Genomic DNA, 24,073 nt, shown 5'->3' with positions numbered 1-24,073 from the left:
TGTAATTCAATAGATGTAATTCAATCAACTCTTTTTAATTGGAAATAGAAACTGAAGTTGGCTGGTGCTTACCTTCCGGATGACGGCTGGCGTGTGAACGCCATGCGAGCCCCACGACCACGCCCGGATTCGTTGACGTTAATTCCTCTGCCCATGCCACGGCTCATCCCCCCAAACCTATCCCCAGGCGGCATTGCCCCAATCGGTGGTCCTGTTCGCATAGAATCTCGCTAAAAGCAAAGTATAAAATTTATTAAAATTAATACTCTTTCACCAATAAAGCAAACTTAAAATTGTATGACCCACCATCTCATCTTCAAATGAATTATTTAGCGCAAACGGGGGTTTCCCCGTAGGCTGGTACAGTATGTCAATGTACTTTAGTTCTGGTGGAGCTTCTGATGTTCTATCATATAAAGCCAGCATCTCTTCTCTACCATATCTGAGTTTAGCCAACTGAACTTTAGGAGTTGTGTTTGAAGTGTTTGTCATTGTGGATGTACTGGTGGCAACTGCATTCGACGCCACAGCTCCAGAATTACCAGGTCCTGAAGCTGTGGTAGCGTTCTGACTGTTATTGCCAGAACTTCCAGCATTGCGCTCTCGTGGCAAATTACGGAGCCACTCAGGTCCAAACATTATGGGATTGTTGCGGTCACCCATGGTATCAATGAGTGGAGGATAATCAAGAAAGTACGCAGTAGCAGGCAGCGACTGGAAAAAAGTAACTTATTCAAGTATGCAACTAAATTATGAACATAATAATAATAATAACATTCGCCCATGCACTACAATAAGTCCATCCGTATTGAGTGCACACAGAAACAAATTGCAAGATGTCGAACCGTTATTGTAAACATTAATATGAAACAATATTCTCCCCGAACTTAGTTATACATAATCAAGTTGTTCTAAAACATATTATAATAGATAAATGGAAATGATATTGTGCGTGTTACTAATCCTCGGACGGCATGGGGCTGCTGGGCATGTCGACTAGTGGCAAATTATTTATAATTATTAAATTAAGAATTTGTAAATTAAGCTATGCGATGGGATTTTGTATATATAAATATATAACGAATGATTATTTATGTTATTTAAATATAACGGCCATTGTCCAGACAATTGTTCCACCTTTAATTATTTGCGGTGTTCCATTGAGGTGCGTAAAGCAATTTGAAAGTCTTGAGCTCAGAGACACGAAAAACTTAAATGACAACCTAAACATAAGAAGAAAATACACAGCTTGTCATCGTGTAGCTCAAATATATACACAAGCAGTCTGAAGGCTCACAAGTCTTACGCATTCTGTTCAAAATGTGTTGGCTTATAATAATGGCTCTGTTTCGGCTTCCTCGCTACTGTAAGGCGTCCGGCATGTTTGCCGACGTCGCGTCGGTGTAGCCGATTTTTGTGCATTGATGCGAAAGAATGTGTGCATCAGTGACGGAGTGAAGATATTTGTGTTTTCCATCCGTTACTCTCATCTCTGGACTGTATTCGCACTTTCCATCAGGCGCGGTGCAGTCATTTTGCCGAGTCACAATAAAAAATAAAAAAAATAAAAAATCCTGTCTACAAAGTGTAACAGAGCTCGAAGAGTTTTCAATAGAATAGATATTTTGGATTCTGTTCTGCTCGCAAGGTTTACTAAACTTCACGTACTGGGAGCTCAGTAATCGTGGCAAGAATTGTGTCCTGTTCACTTTTTACTTACTCTTCTTATTATTTGTTTAATTTCGTAATTAAGACCCACAAACAAATTTTATGTAATTTACTAACAAAGTGAACCTGATATAACCTGAAATAAAACATTTCTGTTTTATATCTATCTATCCGACCGTGTTCGATCAAGGCGACCACTTCGACTCCTAGTTGAGTTGGCGTTGATGCGCTCGAACATGACTAATGTAGCCAATCTTCGTGGCGAACCCTCGTGCACATTGAGAGCACGTGAGTTCACCGCCAACGTAATTACTGTAATAGCGGAAGGTGGGCCCCTAAACGCTTTACGCCGCTCTTCGAACTTGTGGACTTGCTTCTTCATAATCCCCCGCCATTCAAGGCGCAGTGCAGCCAAATCTTCCCATTGAGACGGCTCGATGTTGCATCTTCTCATATGTCTCTCCTGACCATCTTTATACCTGAGGAGTCGACCTGCCTGCTGCCCTGCCTTCCCTCCTCGAGTTCAGAGTAGTAGATGCGCTTCGCCAGTGTATCCTCCGCCATACGTGATACGTGACCGCACCATCTAAGCTGTCGATGCATTAGGTAAATTCAATGCCTTAAATATTGGCTCGTCTCAGGACTTCGGTATTACGCACTCGACCGTACCATTAAACGTTCGTAATGGAGCGCAGGCATTTAAGGTGGAAACGGTCTAAATTGAGAATGTATCTTCTTTCATTCTCATTATATTTTATATATTACAAAAAGGTAAACAAATTACTCTCATTCACATTTTTAACACAGCCTATAATCATTTGTAGAGGACAGACGGACAGACAGATTACGTGCAGAGCGCCTGAAAATAACATGTCTATCGTAACCTCCGTTTCTTACTTAGATAAGCGGAGTACTTGCCTTTCTAATAAATCTCTCCTTAGAAACTGGAACTTTCCAGATAAAACTCTCAATCCCACGGATGACCATTGCACAAAAAGGGAGACACTACAGACATTACTAACTACAGACCTATCACTTTAGATTCCAGTTTTTTCAAAAATATTTAAAAAGGTCAGGTACAACCAGCTTTTATTAAGATTTAATCGTTTCAAAATCATACAAGATTATCAACATGGGTTTCAGAAAAACAATTCAACAGCACATGCAGCGTTTTACATAGCTGAGATTTTACAAAATGTAAATAAAAACCTGTACACAACGGGCCTATTTTTGGGCATGCCTAGGGCTTTTGATTTCGTTTCACACGACCTATTATCGATTAAATTAGAGCATAACGGAGCATAACGGCACTAAGCTGTTTAAAATTCTACCTAACAAATAGGTTACTACACACACTGTAACCTGTAAATAGTATTAGTAATAGTAGAAATAACCCAACTTTCCGCTGTATCTTAAAGTCTACAACGTTAAGTAAATCCTCTAAGGCGAGGTCAACGAGATACTTGGTCCATGGAATTAGCTGCGTAGTACCTATTCCTTAACCCAGCACCATAAACTGTGCGGCATCACCTACCACTCGCGATTCTCGCCGACACGCTTCCTCTCCTTCCAGTTATCAGTTGGCAGTTCGTTTGGCCGCACAAGTAAAAACTGATTAGGTGCGAGAGCCTCTCAATAGTTCAGATCTACCGACATGCGAGGGAGCAGACGCGCCTTTATCTGTTTTACGCCTTCGAGAGCAGGATAAGCAGTCAAGAGCACATCAAGCTCGACACCTTGTTCTTTGAACTGTTCTCATCGTAGGCGGCATAGAGTGGGATTTAAGTCTTAAGTGTCAAGCTTGATGTGCTCTTGACCCTGTACCACTTCAGCTTTGGACACCCTACCGTAAAACACAAACAACGGAGAACGTAGTTCTCATTGATCATATTAGTTGTTTCAACGCGCCTGTCTGGTTTGGCTGGTCAGAGTCGATGTCATCAAATCTTCATGTTATTGTGACAAAGCAAATTCGCTGAGTTCGAGCTCCCATTCTCTCTCTTACAGCCGCTCGTATTCTCTTCTTTGGTGCTCTTGAAATTCGTATACATGAGACGCAGCCAGCCACGGTTCGGTCCGTCTCCACAGAGCCATTATGACGGAGTGCGTGGACAATGACGCGGCGTGTACTATGCGAAACGCGCGTGTATTCAGACACGTGAAACTTACACCCCAATTCTTCTCGCAGTGCCTACCAATCATACGTGAGGCGCACTATAAGTTTCCGGAATGAATAAGAATAAAATGCTATAAATGGGCAGAAATGAATTTATTGTTTCTCAAAATATTCTCTATTAGCGTTAATGCACTTTTTCATATGAATGAACCAATTTTGAAAACATTTATGTCACTCCTCCGTGACAACCTCTGAAACACATTTTTCATACTCTTCGACAGCCTCTTTTGGTGATGAAAATCGTTGGGACTTTACGCGTGATGGCTCATAAGGTCAACGTTGTTAACTTTCAAAAATTCATTTCTCTCTCTGGCCGTGTGAGAACTGGCATTAATTGGTGCAAGATAATACGGCGTTTACTGTTATTTTTACGGAGTTTGTCAATAACCTCCGGCAAACAAATGGTCGCGTACCAATCACGGTACAAAGATTCTCCAAACGTATCCAGTTTTATTAAAAAAGAAGCAATCATCCGATTAAAGGCACTTTGTACGCGCGCCACTTTGGTTGTTTTCCTCTCATCTGGAAAGACCCATACGCACGATTGCTGCTTTCTTTTGGGATCGTAACCATTAATCCATGTTTCGTCACCTGTTATTATGTCCCACACCAAATTTGACGCCCCTTCGTTGAATCTGGTAAGCATGGCATTGCACCAAGTGACGCAATCCGTTTTTTGAGCCTCAGTCAAATTGTGTGGGATCCACCGAAAGCACAGCTTTTTCACACCCAAACATATGTGTAGTATTGATTGTATTTGACTCATGCCTATGTCTAAAGATGCCCGAATCCCATGGTATATCACATGCCTGTCTGTTTTCATCGATGTTTTTGTTGTTCACAGCAGTGGACGGGCGACCATCACGACATTCGTCACTGAGATTCACACGACTGCGTTGGAATTCTGCAAACCAGCTATATAAATCGTCTTGCATGGTGCTTCATCGCCAAAAGCAGTTTGAAGCCGAGTGAAGCTCCGCTGAGCTGTTCAATTACACTTAAAGTCGTAGAAAATCATGTCAAATCAAAATTTTCTCGAGATAAATCCATGGTGACATAGACAACCAATTTGTAAAATGACGCCACAATCTAAAAACAAGTGACAGTCAGATGAAACAAACTGTATTCCACAGTCAGAGATCCATTTTCAAATGTTGTAATTACTTTTTAAATATTGTTTATGTAAGTGGCCAGTTCCGGAAACTTATAGTGCGCCCTATGTAGTAGTGATGAAAGAGACTATTCTTTTAAGGCGTTTTATAGACTTACAGGACTCGACTCTAAAATTAAGACTCGAGGTTCGAGTTTTTATTAATAAGACTCTGTCGTTATACTAAAAGATTTAAAAGACTTGAAACGACTTATACGACTTAAACGACTCGAATTGTTTGCAATGGACTTATGTCTATTTTGTCTTCTTAAACTCGAAGTTTATAAATAAAAATGACGTAGTATGTAGTAAATAATCACGTTTATTTACTTATAATAAAAATTAGGACTCAAAGAGTGGTTTAAGCGATAAGTACGAGATTTTAAGCCCTAATTATATAATGATTGCATACAATACTTTTTTCTAGTTTTTCCTAGTCTTCAGTTTTGTTTTAGTGTTCTGACTCAAGAATCGAGGGTTAAAAGACTAGACTACTCGTGAGGCGTTAAAAATTAATCGAGGTTTTTTAAAAGGCCTTAAAAGACTCAGTCTCTTTCATCACTATATCATAGTCGTCTTAAAACAGAAAGTTATTCACTCCGCAATTCATTGTTAAATTGTTAAAGGGAAGGCACGTTCCTGAACCGGCACGAACGACGTACTTTTAGTCAAGCGGCGTGAGTTGCGCGCCCGTGTACCAGTGTGAGTGCAGGCGATCGTATACGACTGATCGTAAGCATAACTATTACGAGCTCCAAATAACATTATTTTCTCTTAATAGCCTAAGACGTTCAGCCTCCCCCATGGGCCCTAGCGCGACGCGGCTCGAACGCTAACGCTCGAGCGGTGGTTTTAATCGGCCATTAGAAATGAAAGAATCGCCTTATATCAGCTCTAATTTGCTATACTCCTGCTCGTTCGCGTATAACGTGGTAATCACGTCTTCGATCATTCAATTTTATAGAACTGCGAGCCCTACGAACCATGTGTCAACGTGTGATATACTAATGCGCGAACCAGAGTTTTTGCCGCGGCATGAGTCCTTAATTACTCCATTCCTATACGTTACAGTTGTGTAGTTTAAGTTCTCGCTGGTGACAGTCAGCTCTAATACGGCCCGATATAACCAAATATGTCAAATTTGTATTTTCGTCCAATAGAGCGCCATATGTAGCCCGTGAGCACTACCACATTGACTAAACAGACTATTGAGTCAAACCGATTTATTTCGCGAAACGGCGACGTGTTAAGCGCCGTTTCTAGTAATTGCACTGTTCAGCAGTCGGTCTATGCAACGTCACGTGGAGTGGATGATAGCATCATCATAACCTGCACCTAAACGGCCTACCTCTATACCGCTGTAGAGCTGGCACGGTAGGGCGCGACTAGCACAGAGGGACCTTAAGACCTCGCGCTTTATGTCGCTCTCGCGCAAGTCGCGCCTTATCGTGTTAGCCCTACTGGTGCTCGTCGAGTAAGCACTTGTAACACACCATCATCCGACTCGTCTGTTTTGTACATACTAAACTGGGATTCCTTGAATAACCCATGTAATTAACACGTAAACAATATTTTGTTACATAATATTGAAACGGTGAAATTCGTGGCAGAACTTTGATGAATTTAATAGTGTGATCTACTATTATTACTCGTGGCCTACAGAAACACTGCTCCAAGGTATTCATAATCAAACCGGATTTTTAGCCGTCTCAGGAGCGCGGCGACAACTGCCATTGTCTCGCACCTAGAGCTAACTGGTAAACAAGTTGACCGCATCTGAACATTTGAGGATTAACATCGGACAATGGAGACCCCGTTTGTCTGGAGGATCGCGCGGGTATCACGTTACAGACGGAACGCGTTCGGGTTTACTTACTGCGAGGTCCAGTATTTTACCTAATCCGAACTATCACTTTAGCCCGTGTCTATTTGAGGACACGTTCGTGAATTTTACGATTTATTTCGTCGGCTTACTTGCTCCAACTTAAGATACTAATCTTATACAGAGAGATTCAGGAGATGGCAAAACTTTATATTTATTTTAAATTTCTTATCAAGAGTGTTAATTTGGATGCATTACTTTAAGAATAAGTAAAAGCGACGATATTTAAGCCTAACCTAACCTGGTGGCCTCTTATCGCCACGTGTTAACCCTAACAGTTACGATGTAACAGGGATATGCTCGACAGAAGCATGGAAAGCTGTAGGACATATAGTGCATCACTCAGCAGAGCGATATGTATGCGCAACGTCGCGGTTGGCGAGTACGGTGCCTTAAAAAAAGCGACGGCCACTGTGTTTGATTCGGTTTCTCCTTCTCAAATGTTCGTCGTTGTCATGGCATCGTTAGTCATCATGACAGATTACTTAATAGTTACTGCGTAACAAGTACACCATTCTCATACAAAACAGACTATACCGACTATATAATAGTCTGCTAGATCTTACTAGTGACAACAGGCGGTCACTATCGAGGAAAATGGAATCTAAGCACGCGCTCATAGAGGTGAAAACAAGGTTGCCCGCCGTGTGCAATCCTGCAGAACTAAATGCGCAGGAGTTGTACAAGGATTGCAATGTAAATGAAAGACTTGTCTGAGACTGAGACTTTGAAATACAATTATGTATTTAGAGAACGGTTGCCTCTCAATTGGAGGACGACGGTTCGATTCCCGGTTGGACTAATTTTCGAAATGAACTTAAACTGACTCTGATCTGAGTGTTTTGGGTTGTGCCCCCAAGTGAAATTATTTACTCTAGTACTCATTGTACAGGGAATTCTCTAGTTTCATACCAGGTTATTGGCGTGGTTGTATAGCATTTTAACCCAATAACTTGTATTATTATTATTATTTTTATTATTGATGAATATTATGACGAATCTATTAGAGTATTCTTGATGGTTATTAGATTAGTCAAGTTTACTTACTACGGCAATAAAAAATACATGAATAAAAGCTTTTAGGTCCTTATCTAGGTTAGATACCGAGAATAAAAAGTGGGTAGATACAATAAAAACAAAGTAGAATGATAGAATACAGAAGAAATAAGTCGAAAGCCGTTTGCTTCAATCTCGCTTACCTACACTAAAAGTTAAATAATTAAAAATAACTATGTATTTTCTTCAATTCGGCATAATTTTAAATATTTAAAAAGCTTATAATTCGTTAATCACAACCTACTAACTAGTTGATGGCACAAAGATTGGAAAATAACGATATAGTAAAAACACAAGATTAAACACTTAACTTTCTTCGTCTTTCGGTAATGAAAAAAAAATGATAACTCATTGACAGGTTACCTATATTTACACTCATCCACTGAACAATAATTACGCTATTTTGACATTGCGACGACTTTTCTTACGAAACATTCGCATGCAACACCCCCAGAGCGCTTGCGCCGACGTCGGCGCTCTCACTGGTAAGCACGTATCGCCTAACCTTGAGCGAATGACGGAAAACGCGAACTAAAACTTAGGAATATGTTCTAGAGATGGTGTCGCGGACGATGGCTTCGGCGACAAGGACGTGATGATTTCCATGCTTCGGCTCATATAAATAATATTTTGGTGAGGATTTTGTTTCCACAAAATAGTACTTGCTACATAGTGGGGATTTTTGGAATGAACAATTTTTTGTTTAATTTTACATAATGTACAATACACTTAATAAAAAAGCAAACAATTCGGCTTATTAGAATCTATTCCAATTCGACAATGAAACTGTTATTGTGGATTTTTGTACAATACTTTAAAAACATATGGCCTCGTCTTCTGCAGAAATATCCCGTCAATTTGTCTTTCATTCATTCTATTCATAATTTTAAAACTACAACCAACATCGACTACAATTCATTAAACGACGACGTTCTTAGTAAATGGAAGGATTTTTCGCGCTGAAGTTCAGGCTTCACATTTAATATTTGCATTAAGTACTTGACAGCAATTAACCGACAAATAGAATTTCTGCAATTTGATATTAGGTCGTTGAATAAAATAATGGCTTTAGAAATGAACTGCCACATTGGAAGGACTCAAAAATAATAATACAGTACACCTAAAACAAAATTTTTAATTACACCTAAACTCTCTTAATACGACAATTCTGTCTATAAAAGGGACGTCATATTTTATACGCGCCGTTGACGCGCTGTAAACGCGCGTTAGTGTCGCGCATTTTGATAAGAGATAGTTTTATCTCATGGGTAACTTTGGAGTCAAAAATTGAATGATCCAAATCCTCGAGCAGATTCGATTCCCTTGCTGGATCCGACGCAATGTTATCGACTCCACGGAGTTATTAACTCCGAGACCGGGTTTGGTACATTCGGATCGCAACTTTCTTCGGCTCCTTTCGGAAGATTGGTTCTTTCGTTGCGCCTTCCTTTCGGTCAGCGGGCGAATCGCGAGTAGTTGTTAGAGTGAGACGCTATTCGCTAGAATGCATGGCAACAGCATGTCAAATGAAAGAGACAAATATAATTTTATACTAGATAAAACACTGTGCTGCAAGCAATTTTCGCTCTTCCACTCGAGCTCGTTCATTCGTAAGTGTAGTAATAGCTCCTAAGATCTTAAGATCTTAATATTGATTGCTCGCACCTTTTTTCCATAGATATAGAAAAAAAGGGGAGATATGTAATGACGCTATGTAAGATCGGGTGCCGATGTCGCCACTTTTTAGCTTGTGTGCAATTCAAATTTTACGCTATATTATCTACTACCATAACTTAAAGATTTTGATTGGGTAGGGCTTAAAACGTGAAAACGACGTAAAACAATTTTAAAATTTAACAAAATTAAACTTACAGTCACCTGAATAGGAGTTATATTACAATATTTCAGTATTTTTTTTTATCCTGGTTCAGCCATTCACCGACAGGTGGCGTTTTAGTAAAAAATATTACTAGTATATAATAGCTAACTATTACACGTTAGATGGCGCTGAAACTCATTTTTCGTTACACTAAGAACTCACGGAGCGGTTTTCACCCGCGTCTACCGCGGGACCGCGGCATCTGTAGACTAAGTATGTAAGATTAGTAGCACATTTCACGGCGCGTTTTACGCCTGTAGTGGTGACGGTTGCTCGCGGTTGCCGCGGCAGGGTACTAATAGAACCGCGCAAGACGCGATGACCTGCGCGCTTGGCGGCCGTCGTCGCCCGCACACTTTGGCGGTCGGTTCAGGCGCAATGTGATGCAGGCGCACGCAGGGTAAATTCTCTATTAACCACGCGACTTGCAATAACTCTCACTAACTTCGCGGTCCGTTCCGCAATCGCAACGGTTTCGTGCCCGCAACCGCAGCAGCTACGTGCCCTCACAAACTTGCAGGGTCGTAAGTACTGAAATAAAACCGTTGCCTAGCAGCACCGACGAGTGCGGATGGAAACTGCTCCGTGAATATAACCTTATTAACCTTAAACTGACGCTACTCAACGAAGGATGTGGTCCTACCTAATCTATAGTTGGAAACCATGTGGCTGTTCTTAATATTATATAATATAAATAAAATATAATATAAAAAAATATTCCATTTTTCATAGGTACTATATCTATGCTGGTACTGGTGTATTGTTAAATGAATATATTAATATAAATTATTATTATTTTCTTAATGGCAGCCACTAGGCTTGGACCAGTGTCAGTTTTATAAGAATAATATAAAAAATATGGCGATCGTCGCCAGTGTCAATTTTCCATTATACGTTACCACGGGTTGCTGAAGCTGTCACTGTCAATAGTAAACTCGAACCATCAATGAATTTAATAAATTAAATTACGTTGTTTTTTTATGAAGGATTTATGTAATTTTCTATAATTGTTTCTAATTTATTTTGCATGCACATGTAAAATAAAGCCGATTTTATTTTATTTATTTTTTAAATGCATTTGCTATGGAAATTGAAACAAAGTCGGAAATAGTAATAAGAAAACCAATCTTTCGATTTTCCTGCAGAATTTACTTTATATATTTTATTTATTATATTTATTTTATTTATTTTATTTATTTTATTTATTTTATTTATTTATTAATTTAATTTATTTATTAATTTAACTTTTAAATTTACAATTAACAAAACAATGCACTTCCACCTATAAAGATTTTTTGCATATTATGATTGAACATATGCGTCTGCATCTATGTAATCGCCTATGGACCGCAAGTTTCGCGATGCAATCGTGCGTTTGTTTGTGAGAGTAAGAACTAAAGTTGTTTTATTATTAAAAGTTTTAGTACCAAAAGTTGTTACATTTTATTGTTAGTGCTGTGGTAAAGGAAAAAGAATTTCTTTAATTTTGGGAGCTGGAGTTTACAAAAAAAGAATCGATTGTTGATCAACAAATAGCTTTCAAATTAGTTGTTAAGCATTTAGGCCTCCATGTTTGATAGCGAAGCATTACTATTTCATAAGTTGTTCCACTCTTCTTCTTAATACTAGTTGGTACTAGGCAAATGGTTCATACTATATGTAATTTTATTCTAAACAATCTAAACTGTTAACATGCAAAACTATACACAATCACTCACTGTTCCACAAATTATTGTTTGCCAAGTTGGTGAAATGTACAGAAACAGAATGGAGATTATGTCTTTTTTCCCAAACAACAGACTGAATTCAAACTATTTCTTTTTTTGTCTATACCTCAACTCACACATGACCATAACTTCATATGAGCTCAGTTCGTAATGTTCACAACACTGAATTAAATTTTAGAATTATTTCAACACACAGTTATTATATACAAATGTTTCACTTTATAAAGTAAGTGTTAATATCAATCACACAACACTTTATATCTTTAACTTTGTAGAAAATTAACATAACACTATATATAAATTAATTGATATTGACAATAACGGCTGCTCCATTACTCATGTATAGAAGTAGTTTTCACTGGAAGTTAAATATGGTGCATTTTAAATTCCAGTAGAAGGTGAATATGGTGAACTTTTAAGCCTTTAAAATGTAGCAAGCAAAATTAAGCGGTACTGCAACAAAGTCACAGTTTAAATGAAATGTTTTATATAGGTTTTTTACGTGTCACTACATTTGTATTGGTTATCTCCAGGTATTTTTTGTGGTTTTTGTATTAACCTGACATCCATTTGTTGGCAGGTCAACGGTTAGCATAGGTCTATTGCCACACAACCAGATATTTATGCCAACTACTTATAGTAATACAAATAAATGAGAGTATTTTCCTAACGTCCATGTTAAGAGCAACCTCACAATGATAACTGAGAAAATAATATAGGTCACAAAAACCCAATTCGAAATATATCAATATCTAATGCTGATAGGCTAATCACATTTAACGAAAGTCTTATAATGGTTAATAATGTTTGAAAACAAAAAGTCAAGAAAACAATGTATTATAATTATACTGTTATTCAATGCATTTATAAGATCTAACATAGAGTATGCATCCACAGCTTGGAACCCCAACTATAATAAACATGTTGAAATGATTGAAAGATTGAAGTATAAATATTGTAAATTTAAACCTACAAAAATCATGTCAATTATTAATAATCATGTTGATTCCACTTATTTCTTAAGCCAAATTTCATTTAAACGTCCAATACCCAACCATCATCCGCGATGCCCATTTGCAATACTTAATTGTTGCACTAATTATTTAAAACATAGGTTCCTTTTATGGGTGTGTACACAATTTAAAAGCGAATATCAAGAAATTAATACATTTGATAATAAGCCATTCCGGTTCAAATCTGCCATTAGAAAGCTTTTATTTTATTAACATAATTAGTAGTTGATTGTAGGAATTTTTCTTAGTGTTTGATCGATATAGGTAACAAATTAGTGGAGTGATTTATTATAATTGAATATCATGGTGGTTGAACATCTAGATATCCAATAGATTTAAATTATAATTAAAAGTGATTTCTAATTTGTTGTTTAGTGGTAATTATTATATTAGTTGGTTATAGCTATGTACAAACTATTTTAAACATTAGTGGAAACTGTTTTGGCTTCTGTTTATTTCATATTTGTTAAAAATAAAATGTATTATATGATGCTGTATGTATCCCAAATAAATAAAATAAAATAAAGTAGTATTCAGAAATCCGACCCCATCACTGAAATCTTTCTAATATGTTTCTTCACTTACAATTGGTGCAATGAGACACATTAGATTCGGGATAAAAATATCCTAGCAAATCCAGAAACAGATCTAGGCCTTGAAATTTACAGGATATGTTGGTTGAACAGAATACTTTCACCTCTGTACCTTCAACACAATTTGTTTGATGTTTCATCCACCTTTGTCAAAAAAACCAAACCAATGTGTTCAAAAAGTTCGCCACAGCCAATTCAGAAGAGCTTCTTCACTTTACACATTTAGATAAGAGGACACTTCTTTAAAAATATACAAAACCATGTAAATAATGTCACTTTGCAGATATGTGTATCACATCACAATCAAACCCAGTAAGATTTAAAGCAGATTCAGCATTTTTATAGCTACAGCTACACACAATGAACGCAACTAAAGTAGGTACCATCATAATTTCAATTCTATTGTTTTATAGATACGCGTTAGATACATACGTACTTCAATTTTACTGAACCACATAAACTCTAAGGATGGAACGAAAATACATTATTGCAAAATACAAATAAGACAAAGAATATACGACAGTGGTCTAGTTTACCTACTCGCCGTTTGATACAATTTTGATTGCCACGTATGTTATTCAGCGGATATCTTAACATACCTACTGTCACAGTATATACACGGCGGTGTTCGGTTGGAAGAACCTCGTGTGATGTGACTCCTCCAGGTTGAAACACATAATCCAAGAGTCAAGGTGGCAGTAAGTACAATCACAGCAAGATTGCTTACACAACAGGAACAGTATTAGGAATAAAACGCACTCGCTTACAAGTCTTTGGTAACAGTAAAATAGTAAACTTTAAACGAAATTAGGTCATAATTACCTAAGGGCTGGTGTGATTCAATCTCAAACGCACGCACGGCGACAGAGCAATATGGCCGACAGAAGTGAAGAAAACTTTTTGATGGAGCAAACGCAAAGTAGACCACAACGAACGTCAAATGAGAAGCTAGAAGATATTAAAAAAAGTAAATCATAGACAACACGAACAAGAGCAGCAATGATGATTAAACATATTCACCGACACTTGCATGACCAATTTTTTTACAGAGAAAGTTATGTATTTAGACGAATGACAAATACATATCTTTCTTTAATTTCAGCAACTACTACATACACATAATAAGCAATGTGTAAATCAAAGGAAGAATTCACTACAAACATCTTGACTAACAAGTTGGACGACATGTTGGCCAATATTATGCAGCTTCGTTTTGGATGCAGCGAATGTCATGTGATCATTGCATGTGATTAATTTAAAATTTGTAATAGCTTACTTGTTGATGCTTAACCATAACCCTTAAATTTAAGGAAAAACTATGTTATAAAATTTTTCAGGAACTTATGTTCATTCATTCTTTTTATGAATCAAGATTAGAAATTAGTTTTTTAAACAATGCTGAATCGGTTAGCCAGTTGGCGGATGTAACAGAGACGATAGTATGTAACTTTGAATGCAATCAACGAAACAATAAACAAACAATTATTAAGTAATTGAGTTTTAAAAAAATACAAATAAATTGAAATAAATATAAATTTTATTAAAACACTATACAGGGTGTAAACGTTAAGTGTGCCCAGGCGATTATTCCATAAATACAAGAAATATAAAGCTTTTAACTGATATCGAAAGTATGTACGTTACCTAATGAGTAACACAACATAACTTTTCAAAAATAAAACTAGAAATATCCGAATTTTTAACATTAAACACTCCCATACAATTGATAAATTAAAAATATGTATTGTGAGTTTACAGTGTCACCCAAAGCACTCGGAATGTTAGTCCTAAGTACAAAAAGATCGGCAAACAACGTTCAATAATAATAATCAAACAACGATCAATAATAATAATCAATAATGATAAGTACACGCTATGATCATGTAAAGTAGTTAATCAAAAAAATGTCAAAATTACTTAGTAGTTTCGATAACTTGTTGGCGAGCACAATGGCATCACGGACCTCTTCAAGTGTATTGAGCAAGACAAGAGCTCGAGGCACCACGTGGGGAGTTGCGGGCGTGTTTCGTGCGAACACCGTCTGGGGACGACGCAAACAGTTGAAGTCGGCGTCGAACACCTAATCGCGTACAATTTTGAGGCACATACAAACGAATATATTGAAGTACATCACTTCTAAGAATCTTACTGTGACATTAATAGATTTCGTTTTCGCCTAAACTCTAATGTCTCACACTATATACTTTCTGTTAAAGATATACCTACAGTGCCTACAGTACTGCCTCTGTATCCTCTCCAGCAAAAGTTCATTTTTTTGTCCCAGGGATCCCAAGCTACAGAACTGTATTCCAATCGAGAACGTATAAAAACGTTATACGGCATTACGGCGATCCTGGAATTCTGGAATTAAAATGACATTCGTAGGGCGGCTTTGGTTGACCTACTTTAAGAGGTAATATTTTTAGTTAAATTGAATAAAAAATATAATGGCAAAGTCAATTATTTGGTCAGAGTTGTTCATATAAATGAATAAAATTCATAAAAATATTTTTTTGGTGCTGATCGACTCGGTTTTATGTAAGTATAAATCATTTCATTGCATGGGACTAAAAAAGGGGACAGCAGAAATTGATCAAATTTGTTAAATGAAACTAGTTTTCCGGATTTAAATCGCGTATATTTGTTTTTTCAAACAAACCGACTTTTCGGGCCCTTTACAGGTCCCATGGTCACGGTTGGTCAAATTTAATAAAATGTTTTTCATACAAATTGAAAATAAATAATTAAAATAAATTGTAATTGTTTATTTTAAACTAAACTGCCTCCGTGGCCGAAAGGTTACCATACTGGACTGCAACGCAGCGAAGAAATATCTATTTGTATGATTGTAGGACCTACATTTATTTCTCTCGTGAGTTTGGATGTAATTTGTGGTTGTCTATGTGTGTGTCCACGGCGCCCGCGATACAGTGTTTCCCTAGTGCGGGTAGTTATAATATTATAATTATTATTAATAAAATAAATTTAAGTTCTAATTTAAATGGCAAAGCAAAGTATTCAATACTTTTAAAATAATTCTACGGACAATTGAAACTTATTACTATTTATTCGTGTACGGGGACAAATAAGTAGGTAGAAACAAAAATTTAAATACATAGAACATGTAAAGCGCCCGAAACTGGTTTGTTAGAAAAAACAAATATAGGCATTTAGACACAAAAAAATAGTTTGTAGCTATCGTAAAATGCAGTACTAGTCTAGGCACTCGCGGTTTATTAATGTTAAATAACAAACTCAATAAGGAATAATAAGTAAGACACGTGCGTGAGAGTTGGGTACGTTCAAGTGCGACGGCACTTGGACGCGCCCATCTCGCACCTGGAGCAGACTCCAGGCGCTAGACGGCAACATGTTGGCGCATGCCCAACCTGACTCTCTGAGGCAGACAACCGGTACAATCCGTCTGATGACGAGTCTGGGGTCTACCTCGACTTGTCCTATGAGGAAGTCTGTCACACGCTACAGACTCCCCCTTGAGTTCATGAGGACGCTCATTGGGCGACCACATGTGGACGACCTCTATTCCTTAAAGGCACTACGGAAGAAGGAACCACGTCATCCCTGCCCAACACCTCCAAGGGTGAACTAAGATTAGAGACCAGGTAAGTTATAGGATTAACTTTCTTTGTGACCAGGTAAGGACTCACTTTGGAATAAATTTCTCCGAGATTTTGTTTTTCTTTTTTTGATTAAAAAAATGCGCATTAGACTTCCGGTTTCACTGACACTTGTCAAAATCCACTTCGCATATCGAGGGTACTCACGAAGCAGTTTCGCTTTATTGACTGGACGAGGTCGTCGATCAAGGGCATCGAGTAAACATCTGTCTTCGTGACAGAATTGAGCCAGCGATAGTCCACGCAAAAACGAACCTTACCAAAATTGGCCTTGGGCAACAAAATAAGAGGAGAACCCCACGACGATTCTCATTCATCTATATAATGTCGTCCGCTAGCATTTTCTCGATCTCCACCCGCATGACAACCTTCTTGGCAGAGGTGACGCGATAAGGCGCCACGGTAACAGGCAGGTGATCGCCTGTGTAGATCCTATGCTCGACAAAAGTAGTTGATCCTGCCCCTGGCTCAAACAAGTCTTGGTTTTCTGCGAGGAGCTGTGCCAGCGTCCCGCGTCGTTGAGCGCTAAGCAAAATAGCTTAGTCCTCCCTATGTGCCTCAACAGCTGTTAGACCTGAAGTGAGAGGTGACACGCTTTCAAAGTGTACTTCTGGTTACTATTTTTCACTAAAATGCCGGCTTTTTTTATAAAAATATAAGTGCGCATTGTCAAATCCTCCATCTCACCTGATGGAAAGTGACGATGAGGTCGACGATGTAACATGCACACCTAAATAATACTTATTCGCTCTCGCCTTGAAAAGGTCCAAGTTATAGCGTTCGGGCAATAAATCTGCAGGCAGGGAATTCCCACTCTCCAGCCGCTCGCCATTTATATGTAGAGCCGAAACGCTTCTTGCAAGTCCGGGGGATATCCACAACTTAGTGTTGGAAACTCGTAGAAGTGGTGGGTCCCCCGGACAGGCGGAATTAAATTATGCAATTCTATCGCACACTCTCTGTGATATATCCTGTAGAATAAGGAAACAACTTTACGGCGGTGTTCAAGGCTCTGCAGCTTCGCTTCTACTAATTATTCCGAGTCACCTATAAGTCTTCTGTCACGCTGGTCGATTGAGTCCAAGGTAGCCAATTGGTATTTAGCAGAGCCGTCTCATAAGTGGCAGCAGTACTCCGTACACCACCGGCCTTGTGCTTAGTACAGCTGAAGCAACTGTCCCGGTGTGTAATAACGCCTCACCTTGGAAAGGATGCCAAGCTTCTTGGCTGTATTTTTGGCCATGGATTCAATGTATCTGCCAAAGTTCAGATTGGACGACAGGTCCATTCCAAGCTATAGACGATCGACTATCGGTATGGATATATCACGAAGAATCGGAGTTAGATGAAAGGAACTCCGTTTTGTGGAGAATAGACACGCTTGCGTTTTGGTAGCATTAAATTTGAAAGATTGGCATAGCCCTAATCAGAGACTGCTTTAAGTGTTAAATTCAAACGACTGGATTTCTTCTCCACTGACCCTTGCATTGGTCAAGTACCTGTCCACAACTGTGCTGTAATTAGCATACCAAAAGGCACCTGGAATGAACATATCGCCCGACGTTCGGAAGAGTAACCATCTAAGTCGAGTAGACTGGAATCGAACTTCCATTAAAAAAAAACGAAATCCAATTGCAAAGGTCAGTGGGAAGCCTATGTATAAGATGGAAGCCCATAAGAGGCAAACTTGTTTAAAAGGCTTGCATGTCAGACCCTGTCAAAGGTTTTAGAAATATCTAAAGACACTGCAATGGCTTCGCCATTCTATAGCCTCGCTCCATAAGTGAGAAGCGTACACAAGAAGATACCCAGTAGATCACCCTCTTCGAAATTCGTACATTTGTTTTTCAATTTTTATAGCTGGATCAGGATGGTATTAGTCTTTGTACTTGAGCTTTGTGTTTAAATCGGATACTTTGTAATCTAAGTAGATTTTCATTAATTATTATTATAATAGTAGACGTCGACGTTCGGCCAAAACCGATAGATCTCCTGTTAAAACAGTAGACCTGCCAAAACTAATAGCAAGTGTTGCCAGATTAGGCAATTTTTCACCATTCAGGCTATTCCGATGTTTAGAGCCCGCGCACACAGAGAGCGGTCAGGAGTTCTGAGTTCCGAGTTCCGCGTTCGGCGTTCATTAGAATGTACCTAGTCTATAACAACAACGCACACAGCGGGCAGTCAGACCGCGGCGGTCAAAGCGGAACGTCGCGTTCTAAGAGTTCTTTTCCCGCCGAGACAGGGAACGCCTGAACGCCGCGATGTCTGAGGTTGAAAACACGGAAAAGTTGATTGAATTGGTTAGGGAAAGGAGTTTATTATACGATTTAAGTGATGCAGAATATAAAAACCGCGACAAAAAAGCCGAAGCTTGGCTTGAAATTGCCACAGAAATGGGATTTGGAGAGAGTAAGTAAAATATCACATTGTAATAATAATTTTATATTTCAATCATTTGGATGTCAGTCTATCAATTGGTATATATACCTACCTATTGATTAAAATAAGCGATATATTCGTCCCGAATTGCATACGCTGTACAGTTGGTTCTGTTCATATTTGTTCGTTGAAAAGGTTGAAAGGCGGCACTGCGTTGATCATTTATGTCTGGCTCATCATCATAGATGTGACAATCTCCTTTTACTCTAAGGTAATTGTGTAAACAACACGCTGCTTTTACAACATCAACGACAGTGTCTACATTGAGTTCCAATGGCTTAAAAAATACCCGCCATTTTTGAGCCAAAATGCCAAATGTGCTCTCTACTATGCGTCTTGCACTACTCAGTCTCTTATTATATGTCCTTTTTCTTTCATCCTGTATGGTTACATTAGTTGGGAAAGGTCTCATCAAAAATGTTTCTAATTTGAAACCGCCATCTCCAATAAAAATGTGAGGCACTGACTTTTCTCGACCTGGTAACGGCTTTGGCCCGGGAATGTTCAGCCGATTGTTAACAATTTTTTGATAGAATGACGTCCTTTGAAAAACCGTACTGTCACTATCTTTTCCATAGCTGCCAACATCAATCAAAATAAATTTGTAATCTGGATCCACCACTGCAAGCAACACAATAGAGAATCTTTGTTTATAGCAAAAATGTAATGTTCCCGTATTAGGTGGGCATTTTATATAAACGTGTTTTCCATCGATACTGCCAATACAATTTGGAAATTTCCATTTCTCATTGAAACCAGCTTCTGCCTCCTTCCATGTTTTTTCAGTCGGTTCTGCCATATACAGTGGTTGTAATGTTTTCCATATTACTTTACTTACTTCCTTCACTATTTTACCAACAGTTGTAAATCCCATACGGTATGAATGGCCAATTGTTTTAAAAGTATCTCCTGTAGCAAGGTACCTGAAACATTTTTTTTGTTTTTAGGTAAAGTATGGATAGCCAAGTGGAAGAGTCTGAGGGACAACTACAACAAGTACAAGAAAAATAATGAATCTTCTACAGGCCAGGCTTATAAAAAGTATAAGTCATGGCCATGGGCTTCGCACTTGAGGTTTTTAGACGATTTTAATTTTAGAAGACAAACAGAAAGTAATAGTCAGCGTTCTCCAGCCAACAATCATACCACTGTTACAGCCGACACAGAGAACTCTACGATGAATGAAACACAAAATTCTACACAGTCTGAGGCTTCTGTATATGCAACTGGACCAAGCAAGCAAATTACGAGAAAACGAATAAAAACAAGGGCAGATCCAAGTGATAGTGATAAAATACTAGAATATTTAAGAAAAAAAAATGATCAAAAAGCCAAAATGGATGGAGTAGATCATTTTTTTTAAGTTATGCGCAATCTTTTAAGACATTCCCCCCTAGAATGCAAAGTATGCTAAAGCTAGAAATGGCTTCTCTATTTGCCCGGTACGAACTACAAGTGGCAGAAGGGAGTTATGCAAGTGCTTCTGGAGTTGCACCGCAATCAGTCAATCAAGGTCAAGGCAGTTCCACACCAAATTCGGAGTCGGTTCCAAGTCCCTATAATCAGAGTTCAAGTTCGTGGGCCGTTCCTAGCCCTGTTTCTGAACAAGAAAATAGGGTGGTTTACGTCCTTTCACCACAATCAACTCCAACATTTCAAACAGCTAGTACACCGCAGCCGCAGGCAACTGGAAACCTAACAGAATATTACGAAAACGTGTCGTATTCGTTACATAATTTGATTAACAAATGAACCTTTCGTATATTTTGTTATTATTTCTAAATACTCTAATGTCTTTTCTTATCCTTAAAAATAAATACATACCTTAAAAATACAGCCAGCCTTTCTTTTGATGAAACACAGTTCCTCCAGTTAGTATTTTGTTTTTCGATTTCAGGTTTTATAATGTTATACAATTCATTAAAACTATTAATCGACATTCGAAAATAAATATAGAATCGTTGTTCATCTTTAAGTAAATCCTGAAAAATACTACTAAATTCGCCTTGTTCTTCTCGCGTTGTGTTAATTGGGTGCACCCAATACTTCCTTTTCTTTTTAGAAGCTGCTAAGCTCCACAAGAGCAATAATTCTTCATCGGATGATGAACTTTCTAGTGACATGTTGCAAGTGCAAAGACCGAAACGAAACTAGAACGCGAGAATTTGAACGCCGCTTGTGTGCGTTGGAACTCTTGAGCGGTCAACGGTCACTAGAACGCAGAACTCTGACCGCTCTCTGTGTGCGCGAGCACTAGGCTATGTTTAAAATAGGAAAAGGCGATTTTAGGCTACATAATAAAATGACTGGGGAATTACAAATTTGATTGGGGATTTTGTGGGGAATGGAATTGTAAAACAACTCATTTGGGGGTTTGAGTATTTGTACGTGTGGGAATTAGGAAAGTAAAAAAGTTCATAATCCCTAATGTCAAGCAGCAAGCATAATTGTAGAATTGTTCTCCTTGATTTTTAGGGATTTTATGTCTTGGGGGGGACTATCGGCTACTTAACACATATAAATCGGCGAATTAACTTCGCAAAAGTCTGGCAACACTGCTTCACTCACATCGTTTGTTGCGTATGCTGACTATAGAATTTCCATCCTATAAGCGTATGTTCCATCTGCCTGTTTTGTAAACTGAGACATTTCGCCTGTTTACTGTCATTTGGTCAAAATGTTCCCAAATGAAACTTCGCTTCTTCAGCATCCACTTCATGATTATTAGTCCGTACCGTAACAATTTGTATAACAGTAACCATAAAGTTTAAATAGAAAATCGAATATGCATAATGTTTACGAATTGTAAGTTCATTTACACATAATCTAAACATAACACAAATCTAGTAGTGCACAATCACAATTCGTCCAATATTTACACAGACCAATAAGTACCTACGTGAAACATATAAAAATAAACATAAATTAAAACTCCGGGGCGCACTTAAACTTTCGCAAATTGTAATTAAGCTATCGGTTTCCAAAAACTCAAACGTAAACAAATAACGACAAAATTATAATGTAGTTGGAAAAAAGGTGCGAGCAATCAATATTATGAATTACATGATGGTCTTAAGATCTATTACAATATTTACGAATACGAACGAACGGTCGCGAATGCAAGAGCGAAAATTGCTTGCAGCAAAGTGTTGTTATATCTAGTACAAAATTATATTTGTCTCTTTCATTTGACATGCCGTTGCCACGCAATCTAGCGAATAGCGTCTCACTCTAACATGTACTCGCGATCGAACGCTAATCGAAAGAGAGGCACAACAACGAACGAACCAACAGTCTTCCGAAAGGAACCGAAGAGAGTTGCGAGCCGAATGTACAGTCAAGGGCACATCAGACTTGACACTTTTTATGTACTTTAAGCCGTTCTTATCGCAAGCGGCATGAAGTTGCATTTAAATCTTAAGTGTCAAGCTTGACGTGCGCTTGACCCTGTACCAAACCCGGTCTCGGAGTTAATAACTCCGCTGAGTCGATAACTTTGTGTCGGTTTCAGTAAGGAAATCGAATCCGCTCACGGTTTTGGATCATTCAAATCTTTGCCTCCAGAGTTACCTTGGACTAATTTTTTTCCATCCTCTAAGAGAGTTAGCCATGTCTACCTTATTTATGTCTACTATTGATAGTGTTTTGTTTGGAACTGTTCGGGACTTGTAATTGCGGTGAATGTTCAAAGTCGTTGGAAAAATATGTAAGGTTAGTATGTGCAAGAGTAGGATGGGGTAAGTGTGGCTGCTCTTCGTATCACGAAAAATAATTGACCTTTTCATTTAAGTGCCATCTGTGTAATTAAAAGTACTAGTGATTCACACTTCCAAATCTAGATAGCGCTGTTAGGTACTTTCGTAACTATCGTTATTTTCAAATGTCACTCTTTTTTTTAGTATGGTCTCAATCAGGGTTGCCAATTTGTGGGGAATACCCCAAATTGCGGGAATTTCAACTAGATTAAGGGTTTTTGTGGAGATTGGCGCTTTGTGGAGAAAATGTGGGGATTCTAACATTTTATGATTCTGTTTAATCTATCGATTGCTTGCATCTATCGATGCATCGCTAGTTTGATCGTTATTGTTAGAAACACTTTGACATCGATATAATTCATCGATGTGTTTTTCAATATCGCATATCCCTTGATTTATTAACAAGCAGCTTAAATAGAATTATTATCAGATCGTCTTGGTTCGGAATTGTAACATGGGAAATATTTAAGTGCATATCAAAAAACTGAATACGTATAAAATTATGTTCATTATTCAAATAACTTGCACATCTAAAAAAATATTTAAAAACATGTATCAAAACTAGACCTCTGCTAATTTCTCAGTGTACAACGAAAGTGTTCATTTATTTACAAAAATATGGTTTACATAACAAAAATACTGATTGCACATCAATTTAAATTAACTCTAAAGAAAATAACAATTCTTTTAACAAAAATACCGTAATTTTTCTAAAAAAAGTTGCTCCATAAATTATTTTCGTTTATACAATGAGTCACATACGACAAATATTATATTTGGAGCTCATTTTCTTGTAAGCAATTCATAATATTGGAACTAAATTGTACCTTTACTTGCAAATACAAAAAAATTACTACGATTTTCAAGCACTTTAATTTTTTTTTGTTGATCTTATTGTTTTGGACAAATTGTACAATTAGACCATTATGTCATATAAAATGGTGTTTCATTCCGATAGACTGATGTATGTACCTTTCAGTGATATAAATATGCTTTTTCTCATAAATTTTTGGTCATACGTTGGTTGTATGCCAGACATATTAGATACCTATGTATTTAGATGTTTGATAATTATGTATTGCGATAAAATGTTA

General features: G+C 37.9%; 1 protein-coding gene and 1 pseudogene across 4 annotated transcripts in view; one reads left to right on the top strand and one right to left on the bottom strand.

Moving 5' to 3' along the window:
• The window catches only part of LOC113239218 (GRB10-interacting GYF protein 2-like), a 50,725-nt gene extending 36,599 nt beyond the window's left edge, over positions 1-14,126 (bottom strand). For all 4 annotated transcript variants that reach the window (XM_026476117.1, XM_026476120.1, XM_026476118.1 and 1 more), the window contains exons 1-3: positions 13,967-14,126; positions 307-714; positions 73-230 (exon numbers count right to left, since the gene is read on the bottom strand). In XM_026476117.1, the coding sequence (XP_026331902.1) occupies positions 73-230; positions 307-663 (515 nt within the window). In that variant the 5' untranslated portion in view covers positions 664-714; positions 13,967-14,126. The remainder of the gene's footprint in view (positions 1-72; positions 231-306; positions 715-13,966) is intronic.
• Positions 14,127-19,046: 4,920 nt separating this feature from the next.
• LOC113239173 lies at positions 19,047-20,976 on the top strand (annotated as a pseudogene).
• Positions 20,977-24,073: the final 3,097 nt, after the last annotated feature.

This window comes from Hyposmocoma kahamanoa, unplaced genomic scaffold, assembly GCF_003589595.1.
Source record: "Hyposmocoma kahamanoa isolate Upper Pololo Valley unplaced genomic scaffold, ASM358959v1 99702, whole genome shotgun sequence".
In the NCBI taxonomy this organism is placed as follows: domain Eukaryota; kingdom Metazoa; phylum Arthropoda; class Insecta; order Lepidoptera; family Cosmopterigidae; genus Hyposmocoma; species Hyposmocoma kahamanoa.
This window is presented reverse-complemented; position numbering and strand designations above follow the sequence as displayed.